Source organism: Frankliniella occidentalis, unplaced genomic scaffold (assembly GCF_000697945.3).
Source record: "Frankliniella occidentalis isolate FOCC.00 unplaced genomic scaffold, Focc_3.1 Scaffold41, whole genome shotgun sequence".
Lineage (NCBI taxonomy): Eukaryota > Metazoa > Arthropoda > Insecta > Thysanoptera > Thripidae > Frankliniella > Frankliniella occidentalis.
The window spans coordinates 1,648,163-1,672,205 of record NW_026267171.1 but is presented as its reverse complement, the minus strand read 5'-3'; the positions used below and the strand labels follow the sequence as shown (position 1 = coordinate 1,672,205).

The 24,043-nt window shown below is 43.6% G+C and overlaps 6 protein-coding genes across 16 annotated transcripts in view; 3 read left to right on the top strand and 3 right to left on the bottom strand.

The window, feature by feature from the left end:
• The window catches only part of LOC113216548 (longitudinals lacking protein), a 115,972-nt gene extending 109,193 nt beyond the window's left edge, over positions 1–6,779 (top strand). Inside the window, exons 5-8 of one of the 4 annotated variants that reach the window (XM_052266633.1) lie at positions 2,943–3,176; positions 3,271–3,327; positions 3,452–3,858; positions 4,620–4,789. In XM_052266633.1, coding sequence (XP_052122593.1) covers positions 2,943–3,176; positions 3,271–3,327; positions 3,452–3,858; positions 4,620–4,712 — 791 coding nt within the window. In that variant the 3' untranslated portion in view covers positions 4,713–4,789. Of the gene's footprint in view, positions 1–2,942; positions 3,177–3,270; positions 3,328–3,451; positions 4,364–4,619; positions 4,790–5,613; positions 5,855–6,078 lie in introns of those variants that run through there. The other 3 variants (XM_052266643.1, XM_052266632.1, XM_052266639.1) reach the window with 3 other exon arrangements.
• Positions 6,780–9,645, bottom strand: LOC113215877 (zinc finger CCCH domain-containing protein 15 homolog). The gene is made up of 8 exons (XM_026435541.2): positions 9,477–9,645; positions 8,866–9,070; positions 8,551–8,795; positions 8,348–8,467; positions 8,050–8,253; positions 7,844–7,966; positions 7,636–7,756; positions 6,780–7,541 (listed from the first exon to the last, which is right to left on the bottom strand). The coding sequence occupies exons 1-8, from the start codon at positions 9,546–9,548 to the stop codon at positions 7,393–7,395; spliced, it is 1,239 nt and encodes a 412-aa protein (XP_026291326.1). The 5' UTR covers positions 9,549–9,645; the 3' UTR covers positions 6,780–7,392.
• Positions 9,646–9,900: 255 nt separating this feature from the next.
• Positions 9,901–15,584, top strand: LOC113215859 (suppressor of SWI4 1 homolog). Of its 3 annotated transcripts, none has more exons than XM_052266656.1 (9): positions 9,901–9,975; positions 10,067–10,223; positions 13,497–13,664; positions 13,767–14,090; positions 14,198–14,382; positions 14,466–14,610; positions 14,686–14,795; positions 14,916–15,202; positions 15,284–15,584. In XM_052266656.1, exons 2-9 carry the CDS (start codon positions 10,194–10,196, stop codon positions 15,520–15,522), a joined length of 1,488 nt encoding a protein of 495 aa, XP_052122616.1. In that variant the 5' UTR covers positions 9,901–9,975; positions 10,067–10,193; the 3' UTR covers positions 15,523–15,584. The 3 variants fall into 3 exon arrangements, with proteins under 3 accessions (XP_052122616.1, XP_052122615.1, XP_026291312.1); XM_052266655.1 differs by lacking the exon at positions 10,067–10,223 and adding an exon at positions 13,251–13,407 and having other exon boundaries at positions 9,902–9,975; XM_026435527.2 differs by lacking the exons at positions 9,901–9,975; positions 10,067–10,223 and adding exons at positions 13,086–13,159; positions 13,251–13,407.
• Positions 10,464–12,833, bottom strand: LOC127749250 (zinc finger CCCH domain-containing protein 15 homolog). Its single transcript, XM_052266666.1, has 8 exons — positions 12,661–12,833; positions 12,050–12,254; positions 11,735–11,979; positions 11,532–11,651; positions 11,234–11,437; positions 11,028–11,150; positions 10,820–10,940; positions 10,464–10,725 (listed from the first exon to the last, which is right to left on the bottom strand). The coding sequence occupies exons 1-8, from the start codon at positions 12,730–12,732 to the stop codon at positions 10,577–10,579; spliced, it is 1,239 nt and encodes a 412-aa protein (XP_052122626.1). The 5' UTR covers positions 12,733–12,833; the 3' UTR covers positions 10,464–10,576.
• LOC113215851 (zinc finger protein 385B-like) lies at positions 15,581–22,230 on the bottom strand. Of its 5 annotated transcripts, none has more exons than XM_052266652.1 (8): positions 22,141–22,230; positions 21,263–21,295; positions 18,997–19,521; positions 18,805–18,894; positions 18,549–18,702; positions 18,335–18,475; positions 18,168–18,244; positions 15,581–18,078 (listed from the first exon to the last, which is right to left on the bottom strand). In XM_052266652.1, exons 2-8 carry the CDS (start codon positions 21,272–21,274, stop codon positions 17,521–17,523), a joined length of 1,557 nt encoding a protein of 518 aa, XP_052122612.1. In that variant the 5' UTR covers positions 21,275–21,295; positions 22,141–22,230; the 3' UTR covers positions 15,581–17,520. The 5 variants fall into 5 exon arrangements, with proteins under 5 accessions (XP_052122612.1, XP_026291302.1, XP_052122611.1 ...); XM_026435517.2 differs by having other exon boundaries at positions 22,150–22,211; XM_052266651.1 differs by having other exon boundaries at positions 22,084–22,200.
• LOC113215828 (protein Fe65 homolog) overlaps positions 20,342–24,043 on the top strand; it is an 80,567-nt gene continuing 76,865 nt past the window's right edge. For both annotated transcript variants that reach the window (XM_052266631.1, XM_052266629.1), the window contains exon 1: positions 20,342–20,481. The gene's annotated coding sequence lies outside the window, so the exon portion shown is untranslated. The remainder of the gene's footprint in view (positions 20,482–24,043) is intronic.

The window sequence follows — 24,043 nt, the reverse complement described above, 5'->3', positions numbered from 1 at the left end:
CTGGACTCTGAGGAGTTCGTAACTTTCAGAGCCAACGACGCCGTAGCCGCCCCACCCGCCAACGTGCTGCGCAAGGTGCACCGGTGCAACCAGTGCGACCGCGCCTACTACCACAATCAGTCGCTCTTGCGCCACATCTCCCTGGAGTGCGGCAAGCCTCCGGGGCAGAAGTGCCCGCACTGTCCCTACCGTTGCAAGCAGAGGGGTGACTTGAAGAAGCACATCAGCCGAAAGCACTACGACCTTCCTCCTGTACACGGTCCACCATGACTCAATGCAAGCTTTCAATGACCATCACGTACTCTGTTTATAATCAACGTAATTCTTCTTTCGTTTTGTTTTTCGATTTTTAAGTAAAAGTAGTTAAAAGTTTGTACGCCCACTTGCCAAGAATATTTGTTGAATTGTGTACCTCGCTTGGTAGATTTGTTGTTTGTTGCTTAATCGGTCGTATTCTGATTGGAATAACTGCAATTTTATTCTTACACTTCCGCAAGGCAAAAGTGATCTTTACTTAAAAAAAAAAAAACTATCATAATTCCGCGTAATTCAATAATGTAAATGTGTAGCATTTGTGTATGTCCTAATAAAGCATTGACGTTGAAACGACTAGACAAGCTGTCATACTTCCAAAGGCTCTAGCCCCAACCCATTTGCACCATTCTCACTCACGCCAGCCACACACCAACAACAATGACTATTAAACAATTTCCACGCCATGTTTCTAACATACTTTTCTCTTTTTGCAGAGGAGATGGTGGACGAAGCCATGCTGCTGAACCAGACGATCGTCGTCTCGACCCTGGACTCGGAGCAGCTATCGCTGCTCAACGACACCACGCCCAAGCACAAGGCCGGGGAGGAGCCGCGCAAGATGTACCGGTGTGAGAAGTGCGACCGCGCCTATTACCACCCGCAGTCGCTCCTGCGCCACCGCACCGTGGAGTGCGGCAAGGACCCCAAGGTGTCGTGCCCCCACTGCCCCTACCGCTGCAAGCAGAAGGCCGACCTGAAGAAGCACGTCAACCGCAAGCACAGCGACAGCCGAGCCGACCTGAAGCGCAATCCAGCTCCCGGGACACCTGCTTAGTACCTGCCGTTGATCGGCAGTATATGCCATATTTTTGACACTTTAGCCGTATAGTATTTTTTTGTGAGAAAATGTGCCTTGTTGTGTATTTTTTTTAAGACAACTCAAAGGGTATGGTGGTGGGTTAAGTTTTCTTTGTTCCTCTGTTTGTGCCAGTCCTCTCAAGGGTCTGTGCACTGAGTTAAGGTAAGGTTTAAATCATTGAAGTTTTAATCATGTTTTTCTCTTCTATTTCTACTCGTATTTTAATTATTTTGGTATTGACCGAGTTCTCAAAGGAGAAGGCTGCGAGATATTTGTAGTCGTTGGATGTTAAGTCGTCTTTGTTTTAATTTTTGCCGGTGCCACACTCCGGTCCTCGTCTTATTTAAGTTATTATCGACATGATTTACATTCTAGTTTTATTTCTACTTAATTTGCTCCTTACGGCATTGAGTATGTGAGGGAAAGGCTGTGAGTAAGGTCTACATGGTTGGATATGAAGTCATCTCAATTTGTTTTAATGTGTGCCAATTCCAGTCTCCAGTCTATATCTTTACTTCTTAAGTTACTTTAGTTTGTTTCACCTCTATACTTTTACGTGTATTACTTTTACAACTGCATTGGGAACCCAAGCTAATACTTGTATTTTTTTAAAGAATAAAACTGCATGCATCTACGTCGTGTGGTTCGTTGCTTACACTGTCATCGTTCTAATGGACTTTCCTACTGTACCCCTTCCCCTACCTCCCCTCGCCCCGCACATAGTGACTGCTTTTGACCGCTCTGTCGCTTTTTGTTTCAGTGGATCCGACTCTAGACGCGCACCAGCCCATCTACTCTTGGCCGCTGGTTCCTGGTTCTCGGGGCGGCAGGTCCTGGTCGGGGCCGGCGCCTGTCGCGGGGGTAGGCGCGGGGCCGGCGCCGGGGGCTGGGGCGGGCGCGGGGCCGGGCGCCGCCGCCTGGGCGGGGGCCGGGGCGTCTTTCGCCTGCGAGAGGTGTGGCAAGGCCTACCAGCAGAACGCCTCGCTGTGGAGACACCGCAACTACGAGTGCGGCAAGCCGCCCAAGTTTCACTGCCCCTTCTGCCCCCACCGCACCAAGCAGAAAAGCAACCTCGTCCTCCACATTAGTACAAAACATTCAGACGAGACATCTTAAAATAGGCCAGTCACTGTGCGTTGCCTCTTTGTACCTGAAATATTTCGATTCTGTCAATAAACCGTTGAACCAGTCGCCAGTTGAGGCTCGCTAGCCACCCCCTCCCTCCCTTCCCCTCCCGCCTCACGGCCCGTTTGGCCCCTCTGATACCCGCCCTCTGTTGCAGGCTCCTCGCGGTGGCTGGCGTCGCTCGGCGCGCTCTCCGAGCGGGTCGAGGAGGACCCCTTGTCCGGGACGCTGCCGGTTCCCTACCACCAGCAGCAGCCAGTGCAGGCCAACAGCCAGGGCCCGGGCCCGGGGCACTTCGCCTGCAACCAGTGCGGCAAGGTGTACCTGCACCCGACCTCGCTGTGGAACCACAAGTCGTTCCAGTGCGGCATCGAGCCCCAGTTCCCGTGCCACGTGTGCAACCGCCGCTTCAAGTTCAAGGCGCACCGCAAGCGCCACCTGTTGAAGCAGCACGGCCTGAACGACGTGCCGTCGCAGCGCCAGCGCCGCGTCTAGCGCGTCCAGTCGTGAAATACAGACCAAACTCTCGCCCGCCCTGTTCGTCATTCCACCCCTACCTCCTCTGAGAACGTCGAGATGCCGAACACATTTCGTGCCGCTCCGTTCTGCTCCCGCTTGGGGGTGTGCTTGTAGGTGTGCATGCCCTGGCCCTCGGACCCGCTCGCCCCTCTCACTAACGCGCGCTTCGCCTCTCTGATTCCAGGCCTTCCAGGTTTTGCAGGAATCCGGGGCCTCCACGGTCTGCAAAGCCTGCAAGGTCTTCAAGGGATGCAAGTTCCCCCCGGCTTCCCAGGTCTCCCCGGCCTCGCTGGCCTGCAGGGTTTTATGTCTGGCCAGCAGATGGCAGAGCAACCGGTAAACTACTCCTGCCAGACGCAAGAAGACTACTTCCACGACGACCAGCACAGCCTGTGGCCCGGACCGCACGAAGTACAAGGTAAGACTGTCTTTCCTCACTTCTTCCAAATCTATACGTTTAAGCGCAACAGTTCCCGTCTGATGATATCTCTCTGTTCATCTACCCGTTACAGACTTTGGAAAGCAGGAATGCGATGATGAGCTGAATGAAGGGGCAGATAATCCAGAAGGTGAGGTCAAGCTGCTTTCAGCTACATATTGGAAAAAGAACGAAATAAAAACCGGACAAAACGAGGAAACCCCCAAAGAAGATGAGAAAGACATATTTTAAATTAGTCTCATTTTTACTTGCAGACACTGAGAGCCGATTCCGAGACATATTCATTTACCTTACGTGCCAGCGGTACCCCGCGAGCGTCGGGCGCAGCCAGCGCTCCAACTTCCGCAAGGGCACCAAGAGCTTCATCGTGGACAACGGCATCCTCTACCACAAGACGAAGCTGTCGGTGGTGCGGGGCGCGGGCTGCAACGCCGCCGCCGTGCCCCGCTACGTGGTGGTCGTGGCGAACCGGAGCAAGCGCGTCGAGCTGCTGCGCCTGGCGCACGAGGGCACGGACGGCTCCGAGGCCCTGTCCCTGGTCGTCGCCCACCGCGGGATAAACGCCACGACCCAGCTCCTGGACAGGCGGTACTGGTGGCCCAACATTTCGGGCGACGTAAAACTTTTCTGCAAGACTTGCATGCGTTGCAATGTGCAGAAGGTTAGTGCCGCGGCCTCGAGCCGATCCGCCCCGCCTGCTCCTGCTCCGCCACCCGCCTCCGCCACCCTGCTCCACCACCCCCCATCACCCTCTACCACTCTCCACCACCCTCCCGGGTGGTAAAATTAAAATAAAAATAAATAAAAGTGAAGTGATCTGACTTCTTGTATGTTTTCTATGCCGGTACGAGTGCGTAGCGCGGCATGGCGGGCGCCTGCAACGCAGTGGGTAGGCCAGCCCGCCAAGCGCCTGTGTGGAGCCGGCGGCCCGCCCCGGACCTGCCGGGCTGTAGCGGTTGTACGAGCGTCCGCGTGCAGGGTGCAAGGGGTGCGGGGGAGGCCACGGCGTTTAGTGGCTCGGACTGGGGAACTTGGAGCGCCCGACAAATAAAATTTTATCTTTTTTGAAAAACGAGCGAAGCGAGCAAACCGACCAAAACTAATTTTGGCGAGGACTGTAAGACAATGCCAAATTTAGGGTTCAATAAAAATCGACGAAAAATAGAGCCTGCTTTAATTTTGGACGTGAGCCTTCTTGGTTGCCGAAATCCTGGTAGGATCCACCTAACGGTGCCCACTAACGGAGTCGCGAGTACGAGACTTGCTGCAGGAAATCCACAATGACCAGCCAGCGTATGTTTTCGTCGTTTTAATCGTTTTCATCGTTTCAGGAGACCCACGGTGTTTTCCAGTCACCCTTTGGATCGAGGGGTGACAGCCGCACAGCCCTGACCAGCCCTAACGGACTTCTCTCTGTTGCAGGCGCGTCCAAGTGGTGGCTCGACCCACCAGAGCATCAACTACGCGGTACAGGAGCCGGCGTCGGAGCTGGCGCAGGAGCCGGCGCAGAGCTAGGCTTCGACGAGGACGGTGACCCGCTCGAGGGCGGCGCCGAGTTCGCCTGCAAGATGTGCCACAAAAAGTACGTCAACTACCAGTCGCTGTGGAAGCACACCAAGTTCTCGTGCGGCAACGACTTCCCGGCCTTCCAGTGCCCGCTCTGCACCGTGCGCTGCCGGCGCAGGGACACGCTCAAGCGCCACATGATCAAGTTCCACGGCCCCGAGTCCACGGCCAACCCAGTCATAGTGCTACAGCAGGTGTAGTCCGCGCCGTGGCAGCCCTCGAAGGCAGCACTCCTGTCTGATGCCTGATCTCGTCCCTCTTTTTATTTATTTATATGTTAATTATGACAGTTTTATCTAGCTTGGAAGGCCCCAAAGAAAGAATCTGGTGTGTGCAGTGTCATAAGGCTTGTGTCTCAAATAAAAAAAAAGACCTATATTTTTCTGTTTGGATTGTCTTCTGTGTTCGTTGATCTGACTGAAAAAGAAGTTTCACTATCCATGCACTACGTGAGTTTGTACTTAAAATTATTGTCTCTCATTCTTTCAATTTGTAAGCCCTCGAAACCTATTTAACCCCTATTGTGCAATTTTACGTGTTTTGTAATTTAGTTATTTTTCAGAGTTCCTTTATCTATGCAAGAATTAAGCACGTTTTTTCACCAGAGTTTTCTTTTGTGTGTTAATTTGTGACCGTATTACACATGCCTGTTTCTTTCCTCGAGTTTTTGTAAGAATAAAGCAAAATAGTAATTAAAGTTCTCCTTTCCTATGGCACGTTCTCGCCACAACTAATGCCTAACTCCACGCACGGTTAGGAGCCTGTTGCAACTCCGACGCCGTATTTTGCCTGTTTCCCGCTCGTGCTGTTGACGCCCGTGACACTTTGCGTGTTTTGTCCTTCCCCGCAGATCCGCTGAGCTCGCCGGGCCTGCAACAGCAACAGCAGCAGCACCAGCACCAGTGCGACTCGTGCGGCCGGCAGTACCAGTGGCGCGAGAGCCTGCTCCGGCACCGGCGCGTCGAGTGCGGCAAGACGGCCTCCCTGCAGTGCCCCGTGTGCCCCACCCGCACCAAGCACAAGCACAGCCTGCAGCGCCACCTGATGCTGCACTACGCCTCGGACGGCCCGGACCACGATCCACTGCGCCAGTGAGACCAGCGGCGTTCGCATATGTCATCACGAGTTTTTATTTTCAATTAATAAATCCATTTAAGACCTGTTTAACGCCCCGAGAACTTTTTTTTGCCGGGATTCAACATTCGTTCCCTCTCCCTCCCAGCCCTGTCACCTGTCATTATAACAACGCCCTGGTGGAGAAGCTACCCCTCTGCTGCTGCCAGACTAACCGATCCTCCCGTGTCTCTGTCCTCAGCCTCGCTCCTTCTCGAGTGGCTCCCCGGCGGCGGGCCACTAGGCGGTCCCGGGGCCCCCGACGCGTCCGGCCTCGTGTGCCCGGACTGCGGCAAGTCGTACCGGTGGAAGGATTCGCTACGCCGGCACCAGCGCGTGGAGTGCGGCAAGGAGCCGCAGCACTGCTGTCCCTTCTGCCTGTTCCGCTTCAAGCACCGCTTCCACCTCAACGCGCACATGAGAGACTCGTGCCCCAAGCGCGGCGCCGGGCCGCAGGCGGCACAGCCTAAGGCGCAGCCGCTCCCCCAGCGGTTCGCGTAGGGTTGACGCGACCCTCTCGAGCATAGTGTATTTCGGCTAACGGAGGAAGAAGAATTAGCTGGTAGAACATTAAGGTTCCTGATTGGTGAAGCCTTTACCCTTTACCCCCACTACCGGCGTGACGTAGAGGTGGGAGGGAAGCCCTCGACCGACCGGGAACGATTATGTTCTACCTGCTATATTTCTTCCTCCGCTAGTCGACATACACTATTGTATGGTGCACCTACACGTCTCTGTATAAATATTTTTAATGCACTGTTTGTGTCGATAGGAGAGAGCGAAGGTCTAAGTTTTTGAGCAATATAGACAGTAGTTGGAAACTTCTGTCAATATTATGTACCTGATCCGATCCTCAATATTTTGGTAAATAATAATTGAAGAATTCTTTTTCCTCAGAGGGTATCTGGTGTAACAGTTCATTTATTTAACACTTGTTTGGGTCTTCACAAAGAACTATAACATAGTACACATTCACAAAAAATATAGTAACAATTCTGATTGGACACAAGATGGGTCTTACTCTTCAAAATGAACAGGAAGTATTCTCTATTGAACAGCGACATCACAAACATGTTAAAAGTTATTCGACACCTTACTCTATGAACATGATACATAGATCTGAAATTCCATCAGCCAGAAAAAAAATATTGTGAAAATAACTCCAGAGCAATTTGCTGAGACACATAACTTTCAAATAGTTTGATTTAAATGTGATCCACGAACTCTAGCCCAATAAGACATACAACAGATATTCATTTGAATTAAAAAAGGCTCTCATCATATAATTCATTCCAGTAACCTGTAATCTTGACTAAAACAGTGTATTACATATTCCACAAGCAGCTCTTATCACAACAGGTAAATTATAATGAATAAATATACTCATTCATGCCTTGTCCTGGAAAACTTAACACAAATGGCTAGGAGTAGAATCACAAAAAAATGAAGGTTTTATCTTTAAAAAAAGGTTCCCTTTCAAAACAAATTCTGCACAGCAGAGTTAATTATTATATTGTTACTGATCCTGATCAGAAAGTTCTAAATCGTCCAATTCGTCGTCTAATCCATCCAGGTCATCATCTTCCAAAAATAAGTTTTCATTTATAGCAGCTGCAGCAGCTCCTGCAGCTTCACCTGTTTCTGCACTTCCTTGTTTCTCTGCAACTAAAAATTTACAAAAAAATTAATAAAAATAATTTGGTTATCATGTTTACAAAATCACTGATTCCCACCACATTTTGTAATATTAAAATTATACCTGGAATATCCACATCTGTCTCTTCTTTTAACCTCTGCAAACGATCTTCTGTAGCTTGAGTTCCACTAGAATCAACTTCTTGGGCTTCCGCAGCAAGAAGATCAAGATCAAGTTCACGGTACTGAAAATGAGAAGCGTAATACAGATCCACATATTTCCAGAGTTCACTGATTAGTACTAATGTGTCTAGTTGGAAAGTAAACTTTACCTCAATCTTTCCTTCTTCGTCATCATCTTCTCGTTTGTAACTATCAAAGGCTTCATCACCATCATCCATTGAATCACCAGCAGCAAGTTCAGGGTTAAATGAGAACATTTCTCTTCCAGATATCTGTAACAGAAATTTTTAAAATAAAGCTTGGGTTCTTTAAGGTAGACAAGACGAGATTTTAAGAAATTAGCTAAATTACTCACCCCAACTTGACGCCCAGCTTTAAAGTCTTGTCTCTTTTTCTCTTCTTCTTTGGCTGCAGTTTCAGCCTTCTCCTTTAGCTTACGTTTCTTCCAAGCAATAAAGGTCTCCAAAGTTACTTTAGTTAGCTTAGATCCTAATGCAGCTCTTTCTCGTTCAATCAAATCCTCAAGTGATATTTCTTCTTTCTTATCCTTTTTCTTGTCCTGATGGTAGAAAACAACAATATTTCTATATTAACAATCTAAACTATGGTCAATAAAAGCAAATAAGAAGACAAGTAATACAAAAATAATATACCTTTTTCAACACAAAGCCAGGGGGAAGTGCATGCCTATAAATGCAGGAAGTACCATTGGGACAAGACCAAAACCACCCATATTTAGATTTCTCTACTGCATCCAAGAAATATTTGCATATCTGCAAAAGAGAAGTAAAATATTAAAATTGTTGACTCCATTCATTGCTAATACAGCTATTGCATATAGTGATGAAGAACATACAATGTCAGTAGTGGGCATTTTCTTCTCTGCTTCACCATGCTTCTTTTCAACAACCTCAGCAAGCTTTTGCACATCCCAGTTCTCCATGTTATCATCTTCCTCGTCTCCATCCCTCATATCAACGTACAAAGATCGTTTCTCACCCTTTCTTTCCATAGCAAGGTCATGAGAAAATTTACATTTGTTACCTTTTGTACATTGGCCTTGTTTGTAGAATGCACACACCACAGACTTAGGGTCAGTACCTAGAAAAGCACAGAAAAAAAGTAAGGTAATGTGAATAATATAGCAGTATTAAATTAAAGATATCCATACCTTTTTCAACTTTTTGAGTTGTGACAGGCCGGAAAAGCATGTTCATTTCCGCAGCCTCCTTAGCCTTAGCATCTTTATCCTTCAGCTTATCGGTTTCACCAAGTTTACGAGGAGCAATACCACCAGTTTTAACCTGCTTTTCTACTTGGTTAATAAATCTTTGCTGTTTCGCACCTTTCTTGTTTTTGAGCCCAAAAGTTTTGTCCTGTAACAAAATTGATCACAATCATATACAGCATCACTGAATAAGTGAATCAGGAATGGCTGAGCTAGGATCAACATTTTTGACAAACATAGAACATAGTGTATTTTTTCATTTAAACTGACTTGGGAAACTAAGTGGTCAAGTGTACAACAGATGGATAGGTTGGATTGTTAAGTAGCTGTTAGGTTAGGTTAAAACTAAGTGAAATACAAAATGCACAATGTTATCGTTGTGAACAGAGGAAAGAGTATTAACAGAATAAGATATCTACAGTAAAGCTAACATCATATCATAAATAATGCCAAATTGTAAAATAAATGAAGGGCAATAACCTTACTAAGTCACACCACATCATTGGGAAGGTATCGATAGTAAAATAAATGTAAGAACGAAAACTCGTACACACCTCTATAACTTTTTCTTTCTTTTTGGCATCCGCCTTTTTGCTCGGCGCAGCCGGTTTCGGCTTAGGAGGCATTTTGTTTACAATTTAGAACACTAAAATCAATGTAGAATATGTGCCGTTCTGAAACACTGCTGGAGTACAAAGACATCCACGCTATCTGTAGCCGAAATGTGCAAACATAGAAGTGCCACGACGGTATGAAAAATGCATTCCGGGTTAAAAAAAAGAACGCTGTAGCCAACAGTCCCATCATAAATGCATACCTTTGCCCATTGGTTCACGACGTAAATTCCCAACCAAATTGCTATCAATCTTGAAATTTAAGTAAAATGTAAGCATAAATGATATCTAATTGTTAATCGTTGGACTCATATAGACGTGACTTGTTATTATCAAGTATTAAGGGTGGTTATCTTTCACCACATTTAGATTCATATGTGCAGTGAGGCTGTATTCACATTCAGACCGCAGACGGAGCTGTATTTATGTTTCAGCACACGTGCGTTTTTACCTTTTACTGTGATACCTGAGGTTTAATACTTGTGTTTGCTCGCTGTGTAATATTACATGTTTACTCTTCTTTTGAACAGTTGATTTTGTCTCTGACGAAAACTGTGAAAGGAAGGAACCGATATAATAAGGCAGTACAATACTTCCTAACCCCCTCTAATCAGCAGGGTTTTAGAGTCCTATACAGTTGAGAAGACTATCGTAAACATGGTTTTACGGCGTAGGAAGATTAAAAAGGTTGGTATCTGTATATGACAATTTTTTTTTTACATATTTACTTTATAAAAAATAAATAAACCTTGGAACTTACACCATGCAATTTTTAGAGCAAGGCAGTACGCCTTAACATTGCAAAGAACAAGTTGGTCCCTGAGGAAGAAGCTCTTGCACCACATTCATTTGTAATACATCGGGGCATTGTCACTAAACAACTGTTGCACTTGACTAAAGATTTCCGCAAGGTTATGGAACCTCTGGAAAACTTAACACAAATGGCTAGGAGTAGAATCACAAAAAAATGAAGGTTTTATCTTTAAAAAAAGGTTCCCTTTCAAAACAAATTCTGCACAGCAGAGTTAATTATTATATTGTTACTGATCCTGATCAGAAAGTTCTAAATCGTCCAATTCGTCGTCTAATCCATCCAGGTCATCATCTTCCAAAAATAAGTTTTCATTTATAGCAGCTGCAGCAGCTCCTGCAGCTTCACCTGTTTCTGCACTTCCTTGTTTCTCTGCAACTAAAAATTTACAAAAAAATTAATAAAAATAATTTGGTTATCATGTTTACAAAATCACTGATTCCCACCACATTTTGTAATATTAAAATTATACCTGGAATATCCACATCTGTCTCTTCTTTTAACCTCTGCAAACGATCTTCTGTAGCTTGAGTTCCACTAGAATCAACTTCTTGGGCTTCCGCAGCAAGAAGATCAAGATCAAGTTCACGGTACTGAAAATGAGAAGCGTAATACAGATCCACATATTTCCAGAGTTCACTGATTAGTACTAATGTGTCTAGTTGGAAAGTAAACTTTACCTCAATCTTTCCTTCTTCGTCATCATCTTCTCGTTTGTAACTATCAAAGGCTTCATCACCATCATCCATTGAATCACCAGCAGCAAGTTCAGGGTTAAATGAGAACATTTCTCTTCCAGATATCTGTAACAGAAATTTTTAAAATAAAGCTTGGGTTCTTTAAGGTAGACAAGACGAGATTTTAAGAAATTAGCTAAATTACTCACCCCAACTTGACGCCCAGCTTTAAAGTCTTGTCTCTTTTTCTCTTCTTCTTTGGCTGCAGTTTCAGCCTTCTCCTTTAGCTTACGTTTCTTCCAAGCAATAAAGGTCTCCAAAGTTACTTTAGTTAGCTTAGATCCTAATGCAGCTCTTTCTCGTTCAATCAAATCCTCAAGTGATATTTCTTCTTTCTTATCCTTTTTCTTGTCCTGATGGTAGAAAACAACAATATTTCTATATTAACAATCTAAACTATGGTCAATAAAAGCAAATAAGAAGACAAGTAATACAAAAATAATATACCTTTTTCAACACAAAGCCAGGGGGAAGTGCATGCCTATAAATGCAGGAAGTACCATTGGGACAAGACCAAAACCACCCATATTTAGATTTCTCTACTGCATCCAAGAAATATTTGCATATCTGCAAAAGAGAAGTAAAATATTAAAATTGTTGACTCCATTCATTGCTAATACAGCTATTGCATATAGTGATGAAGAACATACAATGTCAGTAGTGGGCATTTTCTTCTCTGCTTCACCATGCTTCTTTTCAACAACCTCAGCAAGCTTTTGCACATCCCAGTTCTCCATGTTATCATCTTCCTCGTCTCCATCCCTCATATCAACGTACAAAGATCGTTTCTCACCCTTTCTTTCCATAGCAAGGTCATGAGAAAATTTACATTTGTTACCTTTTGTACATTGGCCTTGTTTGTAGAATGCACACACCACAGACTTAGGGTCAGTACCTAGAAAAGCACAGAAAAAAAGTAAGGTAATGTGAATAATATAGCAGTATTAAATTAAAGATATCCATACCTTTTTCAACTTTTTGAGTTGTGACAGGCCGGAAAAGCATGTTCATTTCCGCAGCCTCCTTAGCCTTAGCATCTTTATCCTTCAGCTTATCGGTTTCACCAAGTTTACGAGGAGCAATACCACCAGTTTTAACCTGCTTTTCTACTTGGTTAATAAATCTTTGCTGTTTCGCACCTTTCTTGTTTTTGAGCCCAAAAGTTTTGTCCTGTAACAAAATTGATCACAATCATATACAGCATCACTGAATAAGTGAATCAGGAATGGCTGAGCTAGGATCAACATTTTTGACAAACATAGAACATAGTGTATTTTTTCATTTAAACTGACTTGGGAAACTAAGTGGTCAAGTGTACAACAGATGGATAGGTTGGATTGTTAAGTAGCTGTTAGGTTAGGTTAAAACTAAGTGAAATACAAAATGCACAATGTTATCGTTGTGAACAGAGGAAAGAGTATTAACAGAATAAGATATCTACAGTAAAGCTAACATCATATCATAAATAATGCCAAATTGTAAAATAAATGAAGGGCAATAACCTTACTAAGTCACACCACATCATTGGGAAGGTATCGATAGTAAAATAAATGTAAGAACGAAAACTCGTACACACCTCTATAACTTTTTCTTTCTTTTTGGCATCCGCCTTTTTGCTCGGCGCAGCCGGTTTCGGCTTAGGAGGCATTTTGTTTACAATTTAGAACACTAAAATCAATGTAGAATATGTGCCGTTCTGAAACACTGCTGGAGTACAAAGACATCCACGCTATCTGTAGCCGAAATGTGCAAACATAGAAGTGCCACGACGGTATGAAAAATGCATTCCGGGTTAAAAAAAAGAACGCTGTAGCCAACAGTCCCATCATAAATGCATACCTTTGCCCATTGGTTCACGACGTAAATTCCCAACCAAATTGCTATCAATCTTGAAATTTAAGTAAAATGTAAGCATAAATGATATCTAATTGTTAATCGTTGGACTCATATAGACGTGACTTGTTATTATCAAGTATTAAGGGTGGTTATCTTTCACCACATTTAGATTCATATGTGCAGTGAGGCTGTATTCACATTCAGACCGCAGACGGAGCTGTATTTATGTTTCAGCACACGTGCGTTTTTACCTTTTACTGTGATACCTGAGGTTTAATACTTGTGTTTGCTCGCTGTGTAATATTACATGTTTACTCTTCTTTTGAACAGTTGATTTTGTCTCTGACGAAAACTGTGAAAGGAAGGAACCGATATAATAAGGCAGTACAATACTTCCTAACCCCCTCTAATCAGCAGGGTTTTAGAGTCCTATACAGTTGAGAAGACTATCGTAAACATGGTTTTACGGCGTAGGAAGATTAAAAAGGTTGGTATCTGTATATGACAATTTTTTTTTTACATATTTACTTTATAAAAAATAAATAAACCTTGGAACTTACACCATGCAATTTTTAGAGCAAGGCAGTACGCCTTAACATTGCAAAGAACAAGTTGGTCCCTGAGGAAGAAGCTCTTGCACCACATTCATTTGTAATACATCGGGGCATTGTCACTAAACAACTGTTGCACTTGACTAAAGATTTCCGCAAGGTTATGGAACCTTTTACAGCATCTTCATTGAAGGTAATTTTTGACATAATTTGATTGAAGCTGTATTCATGGTTTTAAGTTTAAGTAAAGAGCTGATTTTATTATTAATACTTATGTTACTATTTTCTGTACTAGGTCCGCAAGAAAAATTCTGTCAAAGATTTTGTATCTGTTGCGGGATTACTTCATGTTTCTCACCTGTGTGCATTTACATGTACTGAGCGAAGTCAATATCTGAAGCTATGTCGCTTGCCTCGAGGGCCTACCCTTACATTCCGGATTCATAACTATTCTTTGGCAGGGGATGTGGTATCCTTACAACGCAAGCAGTTAGTTTTTAGGAAACAGTTTCAACATGCACCTTTAGTTGTCTTAAATGGTCTGAGTGGTGAAGGACAGCACCTTAAGTTAATGTCAAGCATGTTCCAAAATTTGTTTCCCACAATTAATTTAACAAAAGTTAGTACATGTATTTTCATGGAGACTTCCAATTATTTATATTGATGTAGATTCCTTTAATGCTAGGACCATGCCCATCTATATTATACATTTTGTTTTCTGTACAGGTAAATCTCAGTACTATTCGACGTTGCCTTCTTCTGAATTATGATCCAGTAACTCGAACAATCGATTTTCGTCACTATGCAATCAAAGTGGTTCCTGCTGGAGTATCCAAAGGTGTCAAAAAGCTTCTTCAAAATAAAATACCAAACTTATCAAAGTTTAGTGATATCTCTGAATTTATGACCAAGTAGGTTGAAACACACGACAGTTGAAAATGAAATAATTGCGCTTCTTTGTTAAATATTAAGTACCTACTTTCATTCTTGATAGGTCAGGAATGCTGTCTGATAGCGAGGCAGAAGATGATCCCAAGAGCCATGTAACCTTGCCTCAAAAGCTGGCATCTCGTGGAAGTCAAATTGCTGAGAAGTCAGCTATAAGAGTGATGGAACTTGGACCAAGAATGACTTTGCAGGCAAGGATTTACTTACATGGCAGTATTTGTCGGTTCAAGGCATGTTCACTTTGTAAAGTTTTCTTTATATTTCAGTTAATTAAAGTTGAAGATGGTCTCATGGATGGTGAAGTCTTGTTCCATGATGTGTACAAGAAGACAGATGAAGAAAAAGAAGCCATAAGAAAGAAAAGGGAGGCACGGAAGTAAGTGATTTTGTTGAATAATCACTGATGTTTGCTGTGCTAACAATTTTATTATAATTTCTCAGTCTTGCTGCATACAGCTCTAATCAGACACTAATTTATTGTCTAATTATCTTTTAGGAAACTCAAAGAGAAAAGGAAAAGAGAACAAGAAATGAATAAAAAAAGAAAAGAGAAGGAAAAAGAAGAGCACAAACTTAAATCTCTGGAGGGAATGGACCGCAAGAGAGACCAAGTAATGGAAGAGCAGCAGAAACGTCAGCCTAGAAAGAAACTGAATAAAAAGATGCTGGAAACTGATGTTCTTATGCGAAAGGCAGTTTTGGAATCTAATGATGCTGCCCGCAATAGTGATGATGATGATGCAGAATGGTACCGGAAAGAAGTTGGGGAAGAGCCAGAGAAAGGTAAGGGAACTTTTTGCTGCTTTTCTTCCAATATAATGAAACAGTAATTCAAATTTTCACTATGTTGTGTGTTTTTTACAGATTTATTTGATTCTCATAATGAAAGGAAGAGAAGATTTAATGGCTCATCAGGAAACAGTTGGAAAAAGCCAAAATTGGACAAACAACACAGTGAAAGATATAAGAAAATGCTTCCTGGACGGAACAAAAACAATGATAGGAAAAACAGCAAGACTCAAGGAAAATTTAGTAATTCCAGACAGAGTGGTAAAGGCTCTCAGCAAGGCCGCTCAAATAGAGGTAACAGGGCAAGAAAATAAGCATTTAAAACAAGAAACTTGTAATAGAGACAAAAGAAAAATAAAGTAACTATTGAAATGTATGTTCCATTAGTTTATTTTCAAATGACTGAGATAGAACATTAAAATGACATGTGGAAAAAAACCTGATACACACAGAGTGAAAATTGATTGTTGCAAAATGTTTCATCAATTTGCAAAATGTGTACAGATTTAATAGAACCAAAATGTTCCATTGGGCACAAAATTCTTTATCAACACACTGCAAGAAAATGATGATCTGTGCAACCATATGGTAAAGTGTAGACACTTCTCTGTGCAATTTTGACACAAATGATGTACTTAACAGAGAACCCTGTGGAACACACATTTACACTGAAAATTGGTTTGGTGTCTGATACTCACAGATTGATAACCTTCTTATTCTAGTGATGTTCTTAATGTGAAACGCAAAATGCAAACTAAATAATGTCAAATTCATTAGTTCATCTAAAATATGAAAAAACTATGGTCAACATTTTGCTTAAAACATAATGACTTAAACATGGTATAACAATTGTTTTCTTTTCAAAGAGAACAAGAAAAAACAAAATATAGCTTATATGTTCTAGAAGACTAGCAAAGGAGATGTATCAGTGATATTTCCTATTTCAAATTTTCTAATTAAGTATGGTTGAGGTAAGATCATCTCCATCCATCTTCAAATGACCAATCCCCAAACAGATTACTGTTACATCTCCTTTGATAGATAGCCTAACAAACTGATCCTCAGAATGTTCTGCCAACAGGAACAAAAAAATAAACAAATTTCACTGATTCCAAGTGGGAAAAAAATTAACATGCTTTGTAACTAAAATGATAAATGATTTGGATGAGCAATAAAAAAAAAATACTAAATCTGACTGACTAAATTAGTCAAGAAATAAACTTTTCTTGTTTGAAACATGACATGACATGTAGGTAGATTGGGGGGATGTATTGTCATCTTTAAAAGTTATGAATGCTAACTATGCATAAATTCAAAAAACTTATCACTGCTCATAAACAAAGTGCAAAAGAAAGTCAATCAAGAAAAATAATTACTACCATCCATACAGGTATTTTTCAATCTGATCTTTAAGAACTACATTTTAGACCCCTGATACTGATACAACATTATCAGAAAATACAAAAATGTACTGATACTGCCATTGTTTCTTGAAAGTTTGTTAACATCACACAGCCAAAGGATTCCAAATCCAACTTCACTAGGATATTTGGGCTGTACAGTGTACATAAGTAAGCATTATCATGGCATTGGCAGTACATATGCTGTGTTTATAATGAATTGTACTCCGGAAAGATTATTTCTGTTGTGCAATTATTTAACATGATAATCGCTGAAATTTTGAATAAAAAACAATTTAATTAGTATATTTATACTGACATTTGAAAATGGCACTGAGCATGATGCTGTTGAAGTCTACAGATATTTTGTGCTCCAAATAATGGATTTTTAACTCTTTTTCTACTGTAACATGTAACAGAATACATGTTTAACCCAACATAATACTGAAATCTAATGCCAGAGGTACCATATAGAGTCCTTTAGGACTACAGTACTATGTAGTCATGTAGTACATAAATGTACAACCAAATGGCAGGATTTTGTACAAGATCCTAGGGCTAGAATCGGTTCAGAACATTATGCAAAATTAAGGAAAATGCAATTTTTTTGCTTAAAACGGAAGCAAACAACACATGGAAAGGAAATCAAAAGATGATTCTGAAATCTATACACAAAACTGGTAACTCCATGAAAATCTTTCCTTCAATAGGAAATAAAACGTTCAAAATGTACAAAAAACTCAAGCAGCAGGGTGTAAATTTAAGATGGTTCATTCAAGATTGCTGCAAACAAAGAAAAAAGTGCTCGGTTATGACCACTGCATACACTTGTCGTGTTACCATAAAATATGTTAAAAATGTGATCAATGTGGAAAATATTCTAGATCGGTGGGCAATAACTGACAATTGTCATTAATATGAGGGCGGAGGTCCAGATTGCATCATACCATATCCTCCATATTGATCAGAATTCTCATAGCCGTAGCCATAGCCATATTGGTCATAATCGTAGCCACCGTAGCCTGGATGAGCTCCATATGAAGCATCTACTGGATTAGGCCAACCCCCACCGGATACCGCAGCTCCTCCCCGACCATTGTAACCTCCACGGCCGCTGTCTGTGTTTACATATGGAGTCAGGCTACCAAAATTGCCCCTGTTTTTATAGTGATTTCCATAGTTGGAAGCCTTGCCAACATTTTGATGTGAAGGACCAGCTTGATTTGGACCTTTGTTTGTACCACAATTTGCAGGCATAGAAACACCACCTTCAGGTTTTATGAAACTATTGCTGTATCCAGCACTTTTAAAACTAGAGCTTAAGCTCGTAAATTTAGCTGGCACCGATTTTCCCCCGCGGCTATGAGACCCAAGACCTCCTCGACCTCCTCGACCTCCCCTTGAATAGGGAGTCGGCCTCTGCGATGAGCGGCCAGATTCACGGTCAAGATGTTTTTTAGAATGTAAATGCTTGGAAACATGAAACAAAAAGAGTTCTGGTTAAAATTTTAAGTTATAGAAGAAATGGTTTGAATAATGAAATTTCTACTTTACAATACCTGTTCTAGTTGCTGAGGAGAATTTACGGTTATATTGCAAATATTGCAAACCAAATCCAATGGGTTTGCAATCATCGCTAGAAATTAAACAAAAAAATACAACTTGTAAAATAAATTACTGTCATATTTAGTCCATTAACAGTACATGCTGAGATATCTACACTCACATTTAGGTTTCTCAGCTTTGGGTACAACCCCTTTAGATTCGTTTGAGCCATTGGCACTAGGATTATTCCAAGTAGTTGATGAACTATTCTGCTGAACTTGTGGAGTAGCAGTTTCATTGAGTTTTGCTTTGTGTTTGGCACCTGAGGAAAAATTTCCCTTTTAAGTTTGAGAAACAATCACCATTGGCATGAGGTTTAATTTTGCTGCAATTACCTGCATAGTGTACATCTAATTGCTGTGATGAATTAAGAGCTACATTGCAGGTATCACACTTAAACATACCGGTGCCATTTTTGTCATTTTGAGCACCATCGACTTTCACTTGGCCAGCATCAATCATGTTATTTAGGAGTTCTTTTGCCTTCAACTGTTGTGGACCAAAGGTTGATAATATAGTCAGTAATAATTTTATAAAAATAAAGTATTTAAACAAATATGAAAACTTAAGGCTTGATTTCTCCTACTTCACCTTTTTGGCATGTTTGCTCCCTTTCATGTGGGCATCAATGACAACTTGACCTACTAGCTCTATATTGCAAATTTCACATTTTTGTGTTACCTACAAACCAAAAACATGTTAAGGTAGGTTTGCATACAACCAGACATTTATTATAAAATGATCTTTCTTAAAGTAGACAAAGCTACTTCACATTCTACTTACCACTGTTTTCTTGGCATTTGATCTAGACTTGTTGTAATAGTTATGATTGACTCTTCTGAAGTTATTATCATGAGGGGCTGGAGGAGGATGGGAAGGCGGAGGCCCAGCTACAGAATGAAGAGGAGGAGGTCCGGCTACAGAATGAAGAGGAGGAGGTCCCGCTACAGAATGAGGAGGAGGAGGCCCAGCTACAGAATGAGGAGGAGGAGGCCCAGCTACAGAATGAGGAGGAGGAGGCCCAGCTACAGAATGAAGAGGAGGCGGCCCAGCTACAGAATGAAGAGGAGGTGGTCCAGCTACAGAATGAGGAGGAGGTCCAGATAGAGGATTAGGAGGTGGTCCAGCGACAGAGTGAGGAGGTGGAGGTCCGGCTACAGAGTGAGGAGGAGGTGGCGGTGGTCCAGCGACACAAGGAGAAGTGGCCACTGGAGGAGGTGGAGGTGGAGGAGGTGCTGATGCAAGGGCTGCAAAGTTGACATCTTCTGTAAACCCATGTTGAGGTACAGCGCCTAGCCCTGGATCCATCTGAAGCAACATGAACAGAACCAACAGAATACTGAATTAGCATTCAAAAAGTAGACTGAAAGACATGACTGATACTGTTGGTAGATCTATACTTCTGTTTCAAACTTGTCAAACAACTATTAAGCACAGCATTATAAAATAGTTGGTAAAATTACCACATATTTGAAAAAACAATACTAGATAGGAAAATATATAATAAGAATAAACCTAACACTTCAGAAAGTACCCAACAAAGTAGTCTTATCATAATGGTGAACCAATCATTCATAAAAAAAAAATATATAGCGGCAGATCACTTACACCAAATATATTTGGCTAGGTTAAACAAGAGGGGTAAACTGAACTAGTAAATAAAAACAAGAAAACAGTTGTTGGTCCGCCAACATCAAAACATTGTCCAGCACCGTGAACACTGACAAAATGATAGTAAAATGAGGATTATTTCAAAGTCAACTCTGCATAAAATTAAAAAATGATGAACAGGAAATAATCCATCCAACTACAACGACATACTGTGGAACAAGTTGCACCGGTACTCAACAATCAATGGTACAGGGCATAAAATCTTTTCATTAGCAAGAGGGCATGTTCCTTACACAAGGTTAAAGCTAGCAGGAAGCAGATTTTTCACGTACCCCGAGTTAAACCTGGTGCTGCTATGAATAATTGAAATGTTGACTTGCGAAGAAGATGTGTTTTTTGACACAGCAAACACGACACAACCTTCGTTTAGCGTTGTGATTGTGGCACAGGCGCACTGACTGATCGACTGTTATCGAGACGATCGACCATATTTTCTCTCGGAGCGATACATCGATATGTATTTCTACGATATGTTGGTTATTGACCGACACTCCTGTCCATGTATTTCTCAAATTTTGTGTTTTTGGTTGTAATATAGGTGGTTACATTCGTAGTAAGGCAGTCAAGTATTGTTTAAAGGCCAGTTTGAAGTACAAGGTAAGATTATCTCTTAATCTCTCTTTCATGGTTGTAGAATTTTTTCATGCTAAAGATAACATGTTCAGTTGTCAAACAGGATTCTTTCTGAATAACATTAGGCATGCTATTTTTGTGACACTATTCAAAAGAAATAATGAGCTGCTTCCTAAAATTTAACTGCTCTTCCGTTCCTTCTAATTTGGAGTAGTATGGCAGCACTATGCTTCACTTCCAATTCGTAAAAGTCTTCTTGTTATGTTATGGCTGAATTTCGTCGTTCTGTTCAGGATTTCTTTATTGTTAAAATCACTACTATTTACTTAGAAATTAAGGATTTTCTCATTTGTCTACCATCCTCCTTAATAATTATCAATTGTATTGGTGGATTCCAGTGATATAATTTTGCCCAGATATGTTGCAGCTTTCTTTGACAAAATTGTCAGAAATACTATCTGAAGTAGGTTCACTATAATGTGTGAGCGTCGTTATAATGTGCTTGATTCCTGTTTCATTTGGCTAGTATGTGTGTAGTTTTGATTAAAGTGTGCTTGTCAGTTGTGTTAAAACAGGTTTATGCTTTTATCGTAGCTAAACTAATGAAGATCTTGGCTCTTCACTTAATCCGATAGGAAAAATTTGAAACAATCGTTGATCATTCGCATTCACTTTTCTGTCGTTACTGATTTGAGGTATATTGCACTACCAAACCAAAGGTGTGAGTTTAGCTCTATTCAGTTCTATTCACAAACCTTCTTGGAAAGAAAATATCAATGTTAAATTTTGATTTCTTAATTCTTACCCAGTAGTTCATGTTGGGCGGCAGAAGAGAGACCTGTTTGAATTGAGAATGTTATTAAGCGCGCAGCCCGGCTCTGGCTTGTCTCGGCCGCTCAGCTCCGCTCAGCTCAGGAAGCGGCCCAATATCACACTAGCATTTGCTTTGTTGTGACTAAAGCGAGCAGCCCGGCGGGCCCGGGCCCCGGCCCCTAGAGTGGAAGCTCACGGCCAGCCCACGGCGAGCTCATGCCGAGCTCATTGAGAGGCGTGCTGATATCGACCTCACACAGTTGCTGCACGGTGGCATGTCGAGTCGATGACGAGCTTCGCGAGCCGCCCAAGACCCATTGTAGAGCACCACACCGCCTGTCCTCAAGGCGGAGCGGCGACGCGGCGACCCACGACCCACACGAGCCCTCCGGCCCTTCCGGCCGTCGCCCTTCCCCCAGCCCCAGACTAGTCTTCACGAATTGCACAGATAACTGCTCCACCTCCTCCCCTTCGATCAAAAAAACTTTTAGAAATATCCCCAATAAGAATGGAAATCCGCGAAAATGAGAACGTTTTGTTTCAAGTAACTAGGAGCTACAGTCAAACTCGACTCGCTCTGCGGTGCGACAAAGTGACCTCGTGACGCCTTTTTCCGCGGTGCTACTTGAGCCGGTTTTTCGAAGGGTCCCCTTTACAAAGTGACGGATGGGGGGGGGGGGGGGGGGGGGGGGGGGGGGGGGGGGGGGGGGCTGGTGTGGTGCCTTGCTGCGCCGCCACGCAGCCGGCCGGCGACGGCTTTATCTACGGAGTTCACCCAGCCTTCCCCCACTTGCCCCTCTCCTAGATCACAACCTGCATCCTGGTCGCAGCGAACCCCCGCGCGGCTCCTGAACACACACACACACGCACACGGCTTACGCCCCCGCACTGGGCCCCGGCTTTAAGCGAGGCTTCGGCCTGCCGCCTGTTACTCGCACGCCAACCGGACTGGACTCACTGGCCTGCGCTCCGTTCTGTTCGCGGCGTTGCTGTTCGCTCGATGTATTTACTCGTGACGGGGCCGCGGGGCCGGCCAGGACGAGCCGAGGGACGGACGGACGGACGAGCGAACACGACACGACATAGAACACGCCACGCGGACCTGCGCCCGCCCGCGACAGCCTATGCGGCAGCCGGCGCCGGCCCATCAACTTTTTATTTTGACGCCTCGTTGGCGGCGCGGCCTGCCGCGGCGTGGCGTGGAGTAGCGGGGCCGCCTAGGCCGCGCAGGCCCGCTCGACACGCCTGCAGCCGGGTGGCCTACCGCCACGGCGGGCAGCGCCACGGCGGGCAGCACGCCCACGCCGCAGCGCGCTGCCGAGCGGAGGACATTCTCTCGTCTCACTTTTAGGGTCTCTCTCTCTCTCTGCCTGTCGCCGCACGTCCGCCACCGCCACCCTTCGTACCCGCGCTTCTCCCCTATTTGCCCGGTTCGGTGGACTCGCATAGCCTCTAGCCCACCCTGTTTTCTGCTTTTGGCAACCTGAATTTATTTCGCCTCTTCTAAATGGTCCTCGTATGGGATCGCCCGTCTTCGTCTTCCCCAGATTCATTCGGCAAACTACAAGAGCTCGGCGCCTGCGAGACTGAGGGTAGGCCATCCCGCAGTACACGCATGCACTGCAGACAAGATGTTGCCTACCGATCAGGCGCTAGGGGAGCTTGCATTGCCTGGACTTGACGGCAGTCAGCAGTGCCTCCAAAAGGGCAAGTCTAAAAGTTTTATATTATTTCCAACTAACAATATTTTGCCTAGCCAGATCTTTCTAAAAGATGCCATTCTTTAAATATGTCAAGGCCCAAAAACAGAAAAATGTAGTTGGAAATACTATGAAAATTTTAGACTTGAAAAACCTTGCGGGCTTCTTAATCTACCTTACGGGCTCGTGCGGGCTTGTTCACCTGCGAGCAAAAGCGTTCATCCCGCAACAGCCTGCACTTTTGGAGGCACTGCTTGGCAGTTTCGTGACAGCGAATGACTGTCGTCTTCGCTGGATGATCCCTAATTGCGTGAACTGAAGAATATTCGAGCTGCGCTTAAAACGTCCTATTTATCTGATTATTTTTTTTTCGGAACCATCAGTCTGAGGTATTTGCGGAAGGTTCCGAGCTCCCTCGCCTTTTAACTCGTTTGCAGCTGCAGGGCAAACACGGAATGCCATTTAGCGAGTTCTGTTTGCCTTTCTCTACGCACTCCCTTCCCTCTCTCCCTCCCGCTCGCCCCACCTCACGCCAGCCGCTCTCCGGTGCTCTCTTCCTCTGTTGCTCCCCCACGCCCCCCTCCCCCTCCCCTCACTTTCTCCGGCCGAAGGGCAGGTGGACGGTAATCAGCACTAATGCAAACGGATGGCTCGTACGATTGGCAATAAGGTGACGTCAGAGAACCGCCACCACTTTGTTGAAGGTCTTTTCTGGTGGAGGTGGGTGGACCGGGCCCCGCCCAAGTGCCCAAGTGGCCTCATATTGGATAGAGCCCGCGTCTCACGAAAAAAAAAAAACTGTTTAAAAAAATATTGAAGTTGGGAAACACGACGACAGCAGCCTATATTGTAAATTGTTGACACGAATTTACCGTTTTAAAATGGGGAGGGTAGCCGAGAGGTAAAGCCCGGGGTACCACACCGCCACCGCCGTGTTGGCGTTGCACCGGAGCATTTCAGCCCCCCCCCCCCTCCTTCCTCCAATCCCCTCCTACTGGCTTTCTCAAAAGCGCACGCACCGTGCGCGAGTCTCATGTCGCGTCTGCTTCGTCATGCAGTCCGTGTTCGACTAC

Bases quoted from the DNA above. Each gene is read 5' to 3' on its own strand.
- LOC113215877 (XM_026435541.2), bottom strand. From the start codon at position 9,548: ATGCCTCCTAAGCCGAAACCGGCTGCGCCGAGCAAAAAGGCGGATGCC. The intron at 8,796-8,865 runs GTATGGATATCT...GTGCTTTTCTAG, and splicing joins AACTCAAAAAGTTGAAAAAG to GTACTGACCCTAAGTCTGTG. The intron at 8,468-8,550 runs GTATGTTCTTCA...TCTCTTTTGCAG, and splicing joins AAATGCCCACTACTGACATT to ATATGCAAATATTTCTTGGA.
- LOC113215859 (XM_052266656.1), top strand. From the start codon at position 10,194: ATGGTTTTACGGCGTAGGAAGATTAAAAAG. The intron at 14,091-14,197 runs GTTAGTACATGT...TTTTCTGTACAG, and splicing joins CCACAATTAATTTAACAAAA to GTAAATCTCAGTACTATTCG. The intron at 14,383-14,465 runs GTAGGTTGAAAC...CATTCTTGATAG, and splicing joins ATCTCTGAATTTATGACCAA to GTCAGGAATGCTGTCTGATA.
- LOC127749250 (XM_052266666.1), bottom strand. From the start codon at position 12,732: ATGCCTCCTAAGCCGAAACCGGCTGCGCCGAGCAAAAAGGCGGATGCC. The intron at 11,438-11,531 runs GTATATTATTTT...TTCTACCATCAG, and splicing joins CTGGCTTTGTGTTGAAAAAG to GACAAGAAAAAGGATAAGAA. The intron at 10,726-10,819 runs GTATAATTTTAA...GTAAATTTTTAG, and splicing joins GACAGATGTGGATATTCCAG to TTGCAGAGAAACAAGGAAGT.
- LOC113215851 (XM_052266651.1), bottom strand. The intron at 19,522-21,262 runs GTAAGAATTAAG...ATGTTGCTTCAG, and splicing joins CGCCCAACATGAACTACTGG to ATGGATCCAGGGCTAGGCGC. The intron at 18,476-18,548 runs GTAATTGCAGCA...ATTTTTCCTCAG, and splicing joins ATTAGATGTACACTATGCAG to GTGCCAAACACAAAGCAAAA.